General features: G+C 41.9%; 1 protein-coding gene across 3 annotated transcripts in view; it reads left to right on the top strand.

The window, feature by feature from the left end:
- Nucleotides 1-4,324, top strand: part of LOC102572637 (leucine-rich repeat and IQ domain-containing protein 3) — a 68,095-nt gene extending 63,771 nt beyond the window's left edge. For all 3 annotated transcript variants that reach the window (XM_014593914.3, XM_059727942.1, XM_059727943.1), the window contains one exon: nt 1,475-4,324. In XM_014593914.3, coding sequence (XP_014449400.2) covers nt 1,475-1,673 — 199 coding nt within the window. In that variant the 3' untranslated portion in view covers nt 1,674-4,324. The remainder of the gene's footprint in view (nt 1-1,474) is intronic.
- The last annotated feature ends 11,176 nt before the right edge of the window (nt 4,325-15,500 follow it).

Genomic DNA, 15,500 nt, shown 5'->3' with positions numbered 1-15,500 from the left:
TGACAAGAAATAATGGTCACAAGCTGGCAGACAGTAGATTCAGGCTAGATATCAGGAGGTGCTACTTCACTGTCAGGCCGGCTAGGATCTGGAACCAATTTCCAAGAGAAGTGGCGCAGGCTCCTACCCTGGGGGTCTTTAGGAGGAGGCTGGATGAACATCTTGCCAGGATTGTATGACCCCAGTACTCTTTCCTGCTGTGGCAGGGGGTCGGACTTGATGTTCTGCTCAGGTCCCTTCCTACCCTACCAACTATGAAACTAGGGTACGGGGTTTAACTCATGGCACACCTGAGGCAGAAGATTGGTCCCAGTGGTTTAGGTGGTGTTCATATGTTGAAATCCAGTACCCAGCACAACCTGTGCCTAGGCAGTGGATGATGTTGCACTGTAATCCCAGTTACTGTTCCTATAGGCAAATAAGGAAGTCATAGTTCCTGTCAGCTGAAGTGTTCTCATCCACTTTATGGTCATTTTGTGGCTGATGCTCAATCTATCCTGTCATAACACTCTGTGACAACCAAACGATGCTGTCCTCTGGTCTTTGGGCATGAACAGGCATTTGTGGTATCTGTCTTAAGTTTAAGTGGCTTAATTTAAGTGGAAGTGGCATATGCAGGTGTTTGCCATTGCCAGGAGTGGTGCAGGCAGCCCAAGGTGAGTACTTCTGGATGGGGGGGGAAGGCCTGGGAGGATTGGTGGAGCTTGTGGGTCCATGGGTGGAAAGGGCAGCAATTTGGGGGCTGGTGGGTCCAGGTGAGTGTTGGTAGATCCACCTGGTGGGGGAGGATAATTGTGGGGCTAAAAATAGCTCAGTCAAGATCTGGTTCAGGAGGTAGGACTAACACAGCCCTCGGGGTGGGCTGAGCGGCTGGGCTTTCATGTATGGGCATTCGCTAGACTGGGTTTAACCCCAGGACAATCTAAAGTTAGTTCACCTCTGAGGTTCATGGCTTGGCACTGGAAGAGAACTTCACATGGAAGGAGTATAATCTATTCCTTTAGTTTGTTTAAATATATAACATTTTTCTTCTGTAGGAAAGAGTTAAAAAAAAGAGGGGTGGCTGTTATAATATGTCAGATTCCAGATTTAGGAGATGACCAGTAAAGTGAATTTAATTAGCCCACGTCCTCCTACTCAAAGATATTCACAAGCAAAATACTTTGCAAAAAAAGCATAATACAACTAGGTGATACCGACAATAGTTAGGATGAAAAAAACCAACTGAATTTTCATTGTAAACATTTGTGGTGGAAAGCAGAAAAAGCATGCAGATAAGCTATGCTTACTTGGTTAAAGAAGTGATATAATAATAAAGAGAGAAACTACACACATTTATAAGTTTTATATTAAAAAAGAATGCCATATGTAAGAGCCTAACTCTTAAAGACAAGTTCTCAAAGTTTGCCCAGCTGATCTGAATTGCTGTAAATTATGTAAAAAGACTTAAATGTCTTCCTTTGTTTTTCTCCAGGAAATCGATGTTGCAAAAACAAAGCTTGGCAGAGAAGAAGTTTATAGAGTCAATTTTTTTTCAAAATACCACTGAGAGATTGCAGGAAGCCAAGGCAAGAGTGGAAGCTGCAAAGGAGCAACAAAGCAAGATGATATGCAGGGTGCCATTGAATCTCAGTGTTTGCTGTGTGGATTATATAGTAAATGCCAATGTTTAAGATAATAGTTTGCAATGCTGTAAGTGAATAGAAACTAAACTACAAATATCTAGTTGAATGCTAAATATAAAAATCTATTCTCAGATACTAAATTCCCATTTGTGGGGAAAAACCCACAAAAATGAAAAATAGTAAGTCCATTACATGCATTTACTTATAAGAAAATGGTAATGTTGGATTTCCTTTTATTACACAAATTGCCAGTTGCTCAAATCACAAGCAAGACCTTATAAAGCGAGATAAGGCAAAATACTGCGTTTATTGATTACATGAATTAGACAGAGGTTCGAACACACTACTCACATAGATGCACACAAATCATCATGCACAAAACTTACACACAGGCACACACAAACACAAAACAACCATTCAGACATTATAGTTACCAGCAGCAGTTGTTCAATAACAGCACTGGGTGGCCGGCCCCAGCCTTACTGAGAGAAGGTGCAGGTAGGGCGGTTATTGTGAGAGGGAGAGATCCTGTAGATAACAGCTTGGAGCTGGGTGAAGCAGACATGTGCTCTGACAAAACAGCAGTTGAGAGAGAGACTCACCCAGCATTTTTGAAGTCTTCTTTTATAGGGATTTGGTATCCTTTGTCTCAGTGCTTTGGGGTTTTTCCATACCCAGCTTCTGTTTTTGTGGTTGTTTTTTAATCTTCAGCTTCTCAGCCTTGGAGTGTTCTTGCTGCCTATCTGGCAGGATGGGTGCATTCCTTCTTGTTATCTTCCTTGTGCCATAGGCTTGAAAGAGATTCTTCAGCCATTTATTAATTAGTTTACTGACTGGTAACTTACATTTGGTGCAGTGTTGCTTACGTAAACAGTTAAATCTTCTCCCATCAATATGCCAGTATCTTACCATTCACCCTTTTACACACACTCATACACAAAGGCTATGCAAAGTTCATTCATTTATGTCAAACAGAAGGATACAAAATGGAGTTTTCAAGTTGCTTACAGGACACGACTAACATGGTTACATTTCCCTATTATTACACTCTATGTTAACATCAGCTACATTAGTTCAGTTCCTGCTACACTTTCAATATTGGTTTGATTTAAAAATAAGAAAATTACTATCTGATACCACACTGCATTTGAGATCTCAATATTTCCTTTATGTAGAAAAAGAAATCCCTGTGGCATTATTTTGCGTGGTGTGGTGTTTTTAAACAAATGTTTACTTTTAAATGTTGAACACTCAACTGTCATGTACAAATACCTGTATTTATTCTTAAAACTAAATGATTCAGTGCCACATAATAATTTGGAAAAAATTATGGCTTGCTAATGTAGCCAAGTAGCAGAAGTGCAATTAAAATTGACTAATGTTATTGCAGGTAGGAATCCTGAAGCTTTGCTTCAATAACTATATACATACAACAATACTATAGGCCATTAGCTCTCTATAGAATGTGCTTTTGCTGTCTCTCTGACAACCCTGATACAGTAATTTTGTCCTAGCTGCTAACTTTCATTAACATGCTGTATACTTTGATTTCATTAGCTGTTTCAAACATGTAAGTAATTATGTTTCTAGTTTATTCTTTTTGTATTCTTTGTGTACATATACTTCTGTATTTATTTATGTGCAAGTGTGTGCATGTGCAACCGTGTGTGTCTCTGCACACATGTATGTGCACAGCCACATACACCTGGATATGTGTCTGTATTTTTGTAACTGCCTTTTTAGTCTAATGTAAATGTTTGGTTGAAAAATTAAGTAATGCTACCTAGCAAGACTGATTTTAGAAAATAATTCTCTCCAAGAACAAATTGTTAATTAGCCATACATGTTTTTGAGTCATTCCTTAGAAATGGTAAGGGGGTGTCTTACAAATGTTTCCGTTGCACCGTATGAATACCATGCAGAAGACCTCACTACTACAAGGCAGATTTTCAAGTAATCTTCGAAATACTGCAGTCATTTCCTGAAGCTAATTAAAAATGTCCCTAAACAGATTTTTTTTTTCTAAAAATCAACCATGCTGGGTGACATCAGTTAATTTATCAGCAGAACATATACATTATCCTAAAAAGACAGTTATAAACCAGAGATAAAAAACCCCAATATTTAATCATTCTATAAGCATCTTAACTATGCCTGAAACAAGTTTTAGCTTACCAGTTAAAGGCAATATCTGAAATTTAGTGCAGGAAAAAACCAAAAACTAGTGAAATATCCAATCCAAGACAAATGGTCTTTTTAGCAGGGGTACAGAGTCCGTAATTACGGTATTAATAAATTAGAAAAAATAACATTCCATTACATCTGCTGTTCAACTTTCTACAATAATTCTAGATATTTATTTAATATTTAAATAGCCTGTCTCTAGTAGTGTTTTCATTGTTTGATGTGGTCTAGCAGTTCTCTGACATCTTTCATCATTCATCTAGATTATTTTTTTAAGCATACAATACTTGTAATTTCTGTCATCTTATCTGCTGAGTTTGTGCACCCATGTGTTAAGTTAAACTGCTAATAAGTCCCATAAGGAGAAGATGTGTTAAATTACAAGTATATTAATACCTTGTTATAAAAAAATGGAAGAGTCTAACTGAAGCTTAAAAATACTCTTAAATAATAATTTTGCTATAAAACAAGTATGAATGCCTTCTAGTTTTCTTTAAATATATGCATCAACTGACTAGCTGACTGACTTTGTTATATGTTACAAGTGATACTTTATAGCAGTAAAATCTGTGCAAATAGACCAGAAGGCCAGGACAGTTGCAGAGTTCGTCATGTCTTGGGGAGTAAGACGTAGGCCTGTGAGAGTCGGCAGTGATCCGATCCAGCTTCGGATCTGGCCGGTTCGCATGAAAGTGATCTGATCCAGAGCTCCGGACCGGGTTTCCGCCTCAATCCGACCAAAGCTTCGGAGCCACCTCGGAGATCCAGCCATAGGGTACAATGGGGGAAGTCAATGAAATATCTATAACTTTGTTGTTTTTTGTCTGATTTGGATGAAACTTGCAGGGATGGTAGCCTCTGCTGAGAGCATGAAACCTGCCAAGATTCAAGAAGATCGGTATAGGGGTTTGAGGGGAACTGTACCCCAAATTCTTGAAAGCCAAAAACTCATGGCTGTATGTTACACCACGGGGGGGGGGGGGGGGGGAGTCAAAACTGCAGGGCTGGTAGCTCTTACTGAGGCCAGAAAGCCTGCCAAGTTTCAAGAAGGCCAGTGCAGGGGCTTGTGAGGGAACTGCACCTCAGACTGTGGACAAGCAAAACTCATGCCATGGGTGACACTGTGTGTGTCAAGGCACAGTGGGGTAACGGCTGCAGGGATGGTGGCCCCTGCTGAGGCCACAATGCCTGCCAGCTGTTGAGGAGATCGGTGCAGGGGAATTCTGGGGCCCTGCACCCCTAGCTGCTGACAGACAAAACTCGTGCCATGGGTGCTTGTGGGATTAACTGTGTCCGTCTTGGGGCAGTTGATCGTCTGTATTGATTCTTTCCTCTCCTTAGCCTGGTTTTGTAGGTGCTAATTGATGGCAATTAACTGACTACATTAGCTAGGTCCTGTGTATTGAGCTGGTCCCTGAGTGAATCATGACTGATCTGTAACTGGTAACACAGTAGCTTAGCAGCCAGGCCTGCAATAGCTTCTCCCATGCCCCAAGACAGACACAGTCAGTTCCACAAACACCCATGTCATGAGTTTTGCCTGTCAGCAGCGAGGGGTGCAGGGCCCCAGAACCCCCCTGCACTGATCTCCTCAACAGCTGGCAGGCTTCGTGGCCACCGCAGGGGCCACCATCCCTGCAGCTGTCACCCCGCTGCGCCTTAACACACACAGTGTCACCCATGGTACGAGTTGTGCTTGTCCACGGCTTGAGGGGCAGTTCCCCCCAATCCCCTGCACTGACCTTTTTGAAACTTGGAGGCTTTCTGGCCTCAGCAAGAGCTACCAGCCTTGCAGTTTTGACCCCACTGTGGTGTAACACATAGATGTGACAGGAGTTTTGCTTTCAAGAATGTGGGGTGCAGTTCCCCCCAAACCCCTACACCGATCTTCTTGAAACTTGTCAGGCTTAATTCTCTCCGCAGAGTCTACCACCCCTGAAAATTTCATCCAAATCAGACAAAAAACCAACAAAGTTATAGATATTTTATTGTTTCCCCATTATACCCTATAACCCAATCTCCGAGGCAGCTCCGAAGCACTTTGGAAGCTCCAAACTGCTTTGGGAAGCCTAATAAGGCCAGCGCTTCAACCCGGATGTGCTGCTTCAGACCCTGAAGCATCCGAAGCTTCTCTGGATCCAAAGCCTTGCATAACCCTAGTAAGATGGGAGTTTGAGAAGTAATGGAAGGTGCAAGGATCCATGGGAAAAGAAACAGGCTGTGTCCACTGTTCTCAGTGTCCTTATTCCACACTGGCAGAAAGCTCCTTCAAGAACTGTGCAGCTGTTTATTACTTTATGGGGAGGAAGGAGAAATTAACTTGTGATGAAGTGTATATCCACTAGCGGTGTGCGAAACATGCCGTATTGGATTCAGATTCAGCTCAAATCGGGGACAGTGATTTGATTTGTCGATTTGGATCACTGTCCTGATTTGATTCAGCCGAATCCAAATCTGAAGATTTTATGCTGATTCAGAGAATCAGTGATTTGGCCATAGACACAGCTTTAAATGTTTTTTTTTCTACATCCCTCAAGGTACCAGGCATGGCTTGTGAATGCTGTGATGGTGGGGCAGATGGAGCGTCCCAGAGGAGCGGGGGGCCCCGCATGCTCAGCGGCAGACCTGGAAGTGGACCAGGTGCCCCTCCACAGACCCAGCAGGCACCAGTTGCTGGGGGGGGGGGGTCCCTTGCATGCTCCCTGGTGGACGACCAGAAGTGCTTCCAGGTCCACTGGGGACTCCCCCATGCTCCTGTGGGATGCTCCATCTGCTCCACCATCTCAGCATTCATGAGCCTCCTAGTACCTTGAGGTTTGCAGAAAAAACATTTAAAGCCATGTCTGTCTAGAATCATGAAATATCTCTGAATTGATTTGGAGGGTTCAGGTTTGATTCAGAGAGATTAAAGGGTGTCCCGATTCAATTCAGATTTGGAGATTTGGCCACTGAATCGAATCAGCTACTGAAGCTTCGCACAGCCCTAATATTCACCTACATTTATATCAAAGGACAAGCCTAATTTTGTTATAGGAGTGCTGGTTTAACTTTAAAATTGTCCTGATTGCTATCTGTTTTGTTTTCAGCTTTATTTGGACTGGGATTCTTAGACATAAGGTGAACAGTGGGAGCAATAACTTGTTAATTTTAGAGGGTCTTCTACTCAGATGGAAGCATTCTTAGACAATGAGTTAACAATGAAAGACTCTTTTGTCCATGTAGTCTTGTACCCAAACCATGGATCACTCGATAAGGAACTTGAACCTGCTCAGAATAGCCACCTGACAAAGAGAAGTGCAAACGTATAAAAGAAGAATTCCCTCACCAGATATGTTAGATAAGAGACCAGAATTAGAAGAGAAGGAAAAGACAGATGATGGAAAAACACTGACCATATCCCAAAGGCAATGGTGAGGAAGTTGAAAAGGGATGCATGTGCAGATTCTATTGTTTTGTTTTCCCATGGTTCTGTATATCTCCATTGTTATTTAAGAATAAAGCGTGCACCTATTTAGAGATTTCTTTGCAAATTGAGTTACTTGCTTACACTGTCACATATAGGAGCATTCAGAGAGGGAAACCAGGGGCTCTGCAATATCACTGACATGTTGAAAACACAGGGAGACTCTAGAGAAATTGCATTAATTTTCAAGCCTTGGAAATTGGCCATGCTCAGTTCCCACTGCTTAGATGGTCATATCTAGAGCCTATGCATGGAGTATATGCCTTAGAGAGAGAACCAAAACATGTTCACACCCCACAGGACTTGGTGCTGAACGTGGCATGTTGGCTTTCAAGATACACGTGCTCCAGGTTCATTTGATCATATATAGACAATTATGGGGAATGGAAAAAGGGGTCCAGAAGATCAGGTTCCTACCTGAACTCTTTCTAGTACCACATTTTCAGTTTGTTCTTATTCTCTGCCATGCAATACAGCAGTGTATTGCACCTAACATCAGTGAATGCCACTGGAGTACATGCAGCTAATTCCCAGTTGATCCTGTCAGCTCCAAGGAAGCAGGCAATTGCTTACAGAGAATGCCTTCATTCTGCATTTCCTGGTTTCCAGAGGTTTATATTTTGTTTAATTGAGCATTCTAGAATGGCAGCAATTAATACCTAGCTACTTCATTTTATGACAATGAAGGTTTTTTCTAGGCTTCTCTTTTGTTTGTCAATGAAGAAATATAGGTTTAATCAGAAGCACATTGTCAGGATTTTGAGCCCTGATATTTTGATGTTTTACACTTAACACTATAGAGATTGTAGGCAGCATGAGCACTCTGGTAGCCTGACTCGGGGCTGTTGGACCCGAGAATGCCCCAAAGGGGGCTTAAAGCTTTGTGGAAGCATAGTATAAATTCTTACCTTATTTCCAAAGTCCCATTAATAATATCTCCTGTAACTGGCCATTGTTGGATGCTGATCTTCTAAAGCCATACAGAATGCTCACAATAACTTCTTGAAAAGATAGGAGTAAAATCTGTGGATTTCTTTCTCTTGGTTGTTTGTTTACCAAAATTGTTTTTACTGTCTATCACATACCAGAGTAGTTTAGTATTTGGGACTCTGTGATTAGCACTGGTCTTCTGGCTGTGATACAGTATCAGGTATTGCAACCTTGAAGGGTGAGGAAGGACTGTTCTATTGATTCATGCTGGCAGCCAGTCCAGATGGATCTCATTAGCTCCAATCTAAAGTATAAAAGAGTTTGCATGTTCTTCTGTGGGGAATGATAGATTAGGCAGTGAAACAAGTCTTATAGGGAAAACTCTTTTAGAAAAACCAACTCAGGAGGAGAGGCTCAGGCTGCCATTTATATTTCGTTATTCTTCAACTGGGAATTAAGCAGACCTCTCGAAAGGATGTAGGTGGAGAGGTGGGATGTTAATTCAACCTATGTGGGCTGGGAACTCATCCTGTTCACACTGACATTACCGCGTTGAGCTCTTAAACAGAAACAGAAGGATGAACACTTTGTTTTGTTAGAAAGGGGAGGATTGTGTTTACTTTGCAAACATATATAAGGTAGGTCATGTTTGGTTCCTATTTGCCTTGGCGGTGTCAGTTCAATGTTCTATCTGAAGGCCCTTTTTCAAATAAAACTGAATGAGACTGACAATGTAAATTATAGGCTAGGAACTGACCCTGGAGTAGATACAAGGCTGTAATTCACTTGAGATGTAACACAAGTGAACTTCTCAAACCGTGCTCTTGAAGTTTTATGACAGAGCCTCTCATCTTATTTATGTATGTTCATCTCTAAGATTTCTAGGGTATTCTGCAATGTTGATGAGTCCCTTCTGGAGTGCTTTTCTGTCTCCTAATTTGTTATTCTTATGAATTTAATGTGACATTTGCATTGTCCTCCAGATTGTTAATTAACACATGGAAAAGTACAAATTCTAAAGAATAATCCTACAGAAACCCACTAGATACCTTCCTGCATTTGGAGAGTGACCAATGAATAACTGCTTGTTTCTTGCAATTGCTTGTACAATTTATTTCCCTCAAGTAGCTGGTCAAACCATATAGACTGATCCAGACATCTCAATAAATTAGTGTTGTGTGTCAAAAATACTAATTTAGGGTAATTTATGCCTACCTCATTCTTGTACTGTTAGGTAGAAAACATACTTTCAAAAGACATTGATCACATTTGTTTGACAAAACCCATGTTTTATTAAACCATATTCTTTATGATCAGTGCCAAGTGCTCTTCTCATAAGAGGATTTGGATATATATAAAATTTGGATTCCATGTTGATCCATCATAAAATCTTGCATATAAAGTTTAACTAAGTGGTCAATGCTTTCTTTTGCCTTTCTTTGTAAGCAAAATGAAAGCTTTTTTCCTGTTAGTGCACCTAAATCGGTTTTCCAACTTTTATCAAAAGAGATTGCCAGCAGTTCTGCTATTTATTCCTCTCTTGGGTGTACCTTGCTCTCTCCTGTTGACTTGCGTGTTTAATTTCAGTAGATATCCCTTCCCTATCTCTTTATTGGTTGCTTCCTTTGGATTACCACAGTGGTCACTTAAGTCTGATTACTCAATAATTAGCACTTTTCTTGTCACAAATTTAAAGAGAAGCTTTATGTCCTACTTTGGCTTCATCTTTATGCTTCATTTTTTATTCTACTATTCCCTAACTTATTTGTTATTCCTCTATTTAGCCCTTTAATAGGTTCCTTTTATAGCAACTTTATTATTCCTTTCAACATCTTCACAAGCATAATTCTATCATGTATTTTTTTTACCCTTTGTCATGGGATGGGGTCCCTGGGGATGGCCGTGACACCCCTAGGGCTCAGTGACCGTGCCAATCTTGCCCAACGGACACCCTTTTCGTCACCTGCCATGTCTTGTTGGTAATTATAATAACTAGGGAAGCTGCCCTCGAGTTCATGTTTGGACACAGTCCTGATGGGTTAGATCCCTGTGGGTTCTTGGATCCCTTTTGGATCCTGCTCAAAATGGTTGCCTCATGGGGCACCCTCAACCTTATGGGCTAGATGCATGGCTCCAAAACCACCCTTTTACCATGCCCCAAGCCTCACAGATAGTATTTAAATGTTGCCTCTTTAGGGCCTCGCTATTGCTCAGCCTCCTATCATCACCAGCTTTCCGCAGCCCTGTCTCTACATCCCCCACCCTTTGTCACCATAGCCACACCGCTGCTGGGATCCCCACACTGCAGTGGGCCCCCCAGTGAGGCCTCCTCCCCAGTAGTCCCAGCCCAGTCCACTTGTTTATAAACAGCAACCAAAATATGAGCCCCTGGGCTATAACATAATACAAGCAGTTCAGGCTGCGCTCTGTCCCTTTAAAAGAGTTACCCCCCACCCCCAGCACTAAGTGCCTGGCAGGGCAGGGTACCTAGTGAGCTCCTGAAGCCCCATCAGCCCTATATGCAGCATATTAGGCAGCCCCAGCATCTCTGGGCAATTCTTCCCTGGAGACTCTTTCACCTGGCCACTGCTGGAGAACTCACCACTACTTAGCTCAGTCCTGGGGTTTATATGTGCCCAGGGCCCTGCCTTCTTCTGGTCAGCTGACCAGGTGCAGGTGCAGGCTAATTCCCTTGTTAGCCTGCTGCCATCCTAACCTGCACCTGTGGGGTTTCTGTCTGGCTCTTAGGGCCCTCCCTCTAGGCAGTATCTGCTTTTAAAGGAGCAGGCACCTTAGTGCCCTGCAACACACTTCTATAGTTTTTCCTAGCTTTTACTGTCATGTCTTTCTTTTCCCCTGTTTTTTCTATATTCTGTAGTCCAGTTTCAGTTTCCTACATCTCTTAAAGCTGATGTCAGATGCTAAATGTGTAGGATAACAGCTGTGCTCTGGGGCTGGGTTACACCATTACAAGATGTATATCATGGGGGAGGGAGCTATCCTTCCAAGAGGGTGACAGGCAATGTGTCTGGAATATTTATTTAGGCCAGGTGCAGACATTACACTTTTTCTGGTTTAGGTGGTTGGAAACTGGTTTGTACTCATAACAAAACAGAAATTTGTAGCACATAGACTGCTTAAAAAATGGCAGTTTCTGGTCTAAGATAGATCTGAATTGATGTAGTATGGGACTTAATTACTCTGCTCTGGAGCAGCTCCAGGTAGGGCTTGCAGGATTTCCCTCTTCCCCCCTTTGAAACCAGTTCCAAATTCCTGGCTGAAGCCACTTTTCAGCAGCTGTAAAGGCATAGCTGCCCCTTGCCCCCAGGGACCAGAGCCTGGTTTGCATAAAAGCAGCTTCAGCCAGGAATTTGACGATGGCTTTGGGTGGGGAATCCTATGAGCCCTTCCTAAAGTTGCTCCGGCACAGGGTCCCAAGACTCAAGACAGGCCAGACACGCTTTGGACCTGCTGACCCAGCCAGGAATGTGGGGTATGCCACTCCCCCCAGCAGGTCATGAGCCCTGCTTTCCCCTACCTCCATCCTGCCTGGAGTGGACCTCCATGCCTCCCACCCTGGGCAAAGCCAAGGGGCTCCCTTGTTACCAAGTGGGGGTGAGCACACCTCCCTCTGCTGGCAGCCTGCAGCTGCTAGTTGCCTGACAGATGACAGGGCAGCAGCTGGAGGTGTGTGCCTGACAGTCAGTCAGGGATGGTGCAGCTATTCAGCTGCCCTTGGGAATCTCCAGCATGCTAAGAGGCATGCAGGAGTGCCCCCAGCCTTCTGGCCTCGGCCAGTGCAGGTATCTGCCTGCCTGCCTCCCCAAGTTGAAGAGTGAACATGCGTTCTCTTCTCTTCTGATTCAATGTGCGCACCTTAGAGAAACCTGTGTAGATTGGATTGATTCTGCCTCAAGCTTTTTGAATGTCTGTACTTGGCCATAGAGACAGGGCAGAAGTTTTAAACGATTTCATTGTGTGGTCTGTATCTGAATTGTATGTCTGATGTGTCCTTTTCTGTTCCATTCATAATCAAGCAGAATATCTCTCCCCTTCAATTCCTAACTCACTAGAGCCTTTGCTAAACTGAAAAGTAGTATTAGAAAAAAATTATTTAATGTATTTTGCTCTTTTATGAGTACAGTTCTGTTATTGGCCTTCCACAAAGTATAGGGTACTCTACATCACAGTTGCAGGGTTTGGCATCATTATCTAATAATTGGTCTTTATGCTTCTTCCTTCTAACATGCCTGTATCTCTTAGGAACTTACTGAGCAGGCCTAGTTTTCCAGTAAGACCTATCAGTGAGACCGAGAAAGCAGAAAGCATGCAAAAAAATTAATTTGATGGTAAAATATAAGGACTCATCTTCATTATTTGCAGCGTAGACATTTTGCATATAGTGCTGCATATGCAAGGAACAAAATATCAGGCTTGAAGTAGGAAAGGATATTTAGTTAAAATTCTTGTTTTTACTTTTTGAGAGAATTCAGTAAGTCAGCCATGTGTTTTGTTAAAGGTAATATCCTTTGGGATGCAGAACCTGAAAAATGAAGAATAAGGAGAATGACTTGAGGCCTTTATGTCATTGGGTTAGCAGCACTGAACAGCTGGCTTGAAAAGTATGATTATTTCTGTAACTATTATTTCTGTAACTCATATTATTCCTTTAACTGAATGTTTATGCAAGTATGCTAGGAAAAAAAAAATATTTTTCCTAACTAAGGGTAAATTATATATTTCTTGAGTCAATTGACAGTTTATTAGTATATGCTTTTTGCAGTCTTTTCCAGATACAGTCAGAACCTGATGCACCTGTGATGTCAGTATTCATAGTAAGTGACAGTCCCTATCCCCAATAATTTAAAAGATTTCATGTACAAGGAGACTTTATTAATGATTTTTTTTCCACTTTGATTTTTGCTATTTTAGACTCTGGCCATATAAATTAATTTCCATTAGTGCTTAGCTTTAAGTACCTGAATAGTCCCATTGAATCACATAGTCAGTATGAGAAGGAGAGCTGAATATAAACTTATATTAGGTTTCTTTCTGCCAAAATAAACTTAACTTTTGCCTGATTAAGAAGCACTTTCCAGTAGATGGCAGCATCTATTCAATCTTTGTTTAAAAAAAAAGAAAAAAAATCTCTGAATGCAATAAGAACTGAAAACACGTGTGAAGGAAATGCTTTCAGAAGTCAAAAAACAATCCTTAAAATGTGGTTTGCTGAGTATCTATGTTTGATGTAATCCCCAAATATTTGATAACTATTTGGTTCCTGTGTTAATAAATACTTTGAGAAATTGTTATATAAAACCACAATCCAAAAGCCCAAAAAGGAGAGTTCAGTACAGTCTGTGGAAAATGGAAATGGCTCTCCATTTGTCTGCCTACAGGTTTTTTTTTTCATATGTGAAGCTATGTAAGATAAAAAGTTGAAGCACAACTTAAGAGAAACTGATATTAAACATTATAGATGTGATTTACTTTAAAAACTGACCTATGAATCACGTTGTAATATAAAACTTCTGATTTAAAATGTGATTGCCTACATTGGAAAGATAAATATGCCCTTCCTTTCCAGAAAGAATATGGTTTTTTTCTGACGTAGGGTCACCTTGGACCAAATCCTGCGCTACACTGAGCACTTTCAAGTCCTGACGCCACTAGGAATTCAGGATGTTCCTCACAGAATCTGGCTTCTTTAGTCTTGCTATATGTCAGAAATGCACAAAAAATCTTTGGTTGTATGGTTGGTGTTCTGTATTACTGTACATGAAAAAATGTGTTCATGTAGAAAACCCAGAACATGTCTTTGCATTGCTTTTAGGCAATATTTACAATATTTATATTATTAATTACTGAGTCATTTAGTTTGAGTATTACATTCTGCTAGTACCTTTCTCTTACTCTTTTAAATACTTTAAAATTATTTATCTCCCTCCCACCCTACCCCAAACACAGTTTTCCATCGCAGTGAATACTCAACTCTTCGGCTAATCACATTGCTGTCATCCACAGCCTTTACTTTGGATCCATGTTTAGCGTGACCATAATAATCTGAGGGAAATCTAGGACAGGGTAAGGAAACCCAGGATGGGGGGATTCGGGGTGGGGGGGGGAGGAGGAGAGGGAGTGCCAGCATGCACATGTGCACGTGTGTGCACATGCACACACACCAACCCTGCAGCTCACAGGAGTGGGGCTGGGTGAGACATTGTGGTGTGAGCATGTGTGCATGCATGTGCATACACACGCGCACACACACAAACACACGTGAATGCATCTGACATCCCCCGCCCCCTGTGCCATACACACACACACACACACAGCCCTGACCCCACAGCAGTCTATTGGGATCCAGACCCGGGAACAGCCAGTTGGCTGGGCTCCCTGGAGAAATTAAAGCAAAAGTCCAGGTTTGGGGTGAACCCACCCTCACATGCTCAGCTTCTGACTCAGGAGCTGCACACAGGGGCAGGTTCCCACCAGTCTGGGACTTTTGCTTCAGTTTTCTCTAACAGCTGGGACACTGAGACAGCCTCTGAAATCCAGGACTGTCCCAGCCAATCCAGGACATGTGGTCATCTTATCCATGTTTCCCCTGGTTGGTGAAAGTGGGAAAGAATTGAGTCTGTTGCTGTGCGTGGAAGCAAGCAGTGCTGCCATTAGGATGTGCAGATCACCCATGGAGATGTCCTTTCTTTAAGAAAAAACTAACCTAATGCTGGCAATATTTAGTATCTACAATTATTTTAAAGATGATATCAAGGCAAATCTTAATATTCTGATACCTTAGATCCATTTGATTCATATTAGTATTTGACAGTCCCAGGTAGACACACTAAAAACCATACTGATAGTACTGTTAGCTTCTGATCGCTGGTGCATTCATTGGATGAAAGGACTTATCTGTCTGTGTGATGGATGAAGGTTGGATGGCCAAACTCCCGTTAGTTCAATCAGGGGCTTGACCATTGTTGATTGCTGTAACTGGAGTGGATAGAGCTGATCTTAGTAGCTCTGAGAATGGTTTCAGGTAACTTTTCTTCAGTGATAAAGGTGCTATCATCTAAAGTTTGATAAGACACTGTCCCATCCCATTCTTTTTCAGAATTTTTCTAGTGCCATTGGGAAGGTTATGTGGAGGCAGGGGAGACAGCAATTTCACCATGCTGATAAAACCTAGAACTGTATTTCTGTTTAATTTGTTCCAAAAAGGCATTAAATAACTGGTCCAATATGTGGGTGAAATAGCTGCCTAAGGTCAAATCTGAAAAGATTATACTAAGTTT

The sequence above is a fragment of the Alligator mississippiensis genome, chromosome 5 (assembly GCF_030867095.1).
Source record: "Alligator mississippiensis isolate rAllMis1 chromosome 5, rAllMis1, whole genome shotgun sequence".
Classification (NCBI taxonomy): domain Eukaryota; kingdom Metazoa; phylum Chordata; order Crocodylia; family Alligatoridae; genus Alligator; species Alligator mississippiensis.
Note: the sequence above shows the minus strand (reverse complement) of the source record. Positions and strands in the feature narration are given on the sequence as shown.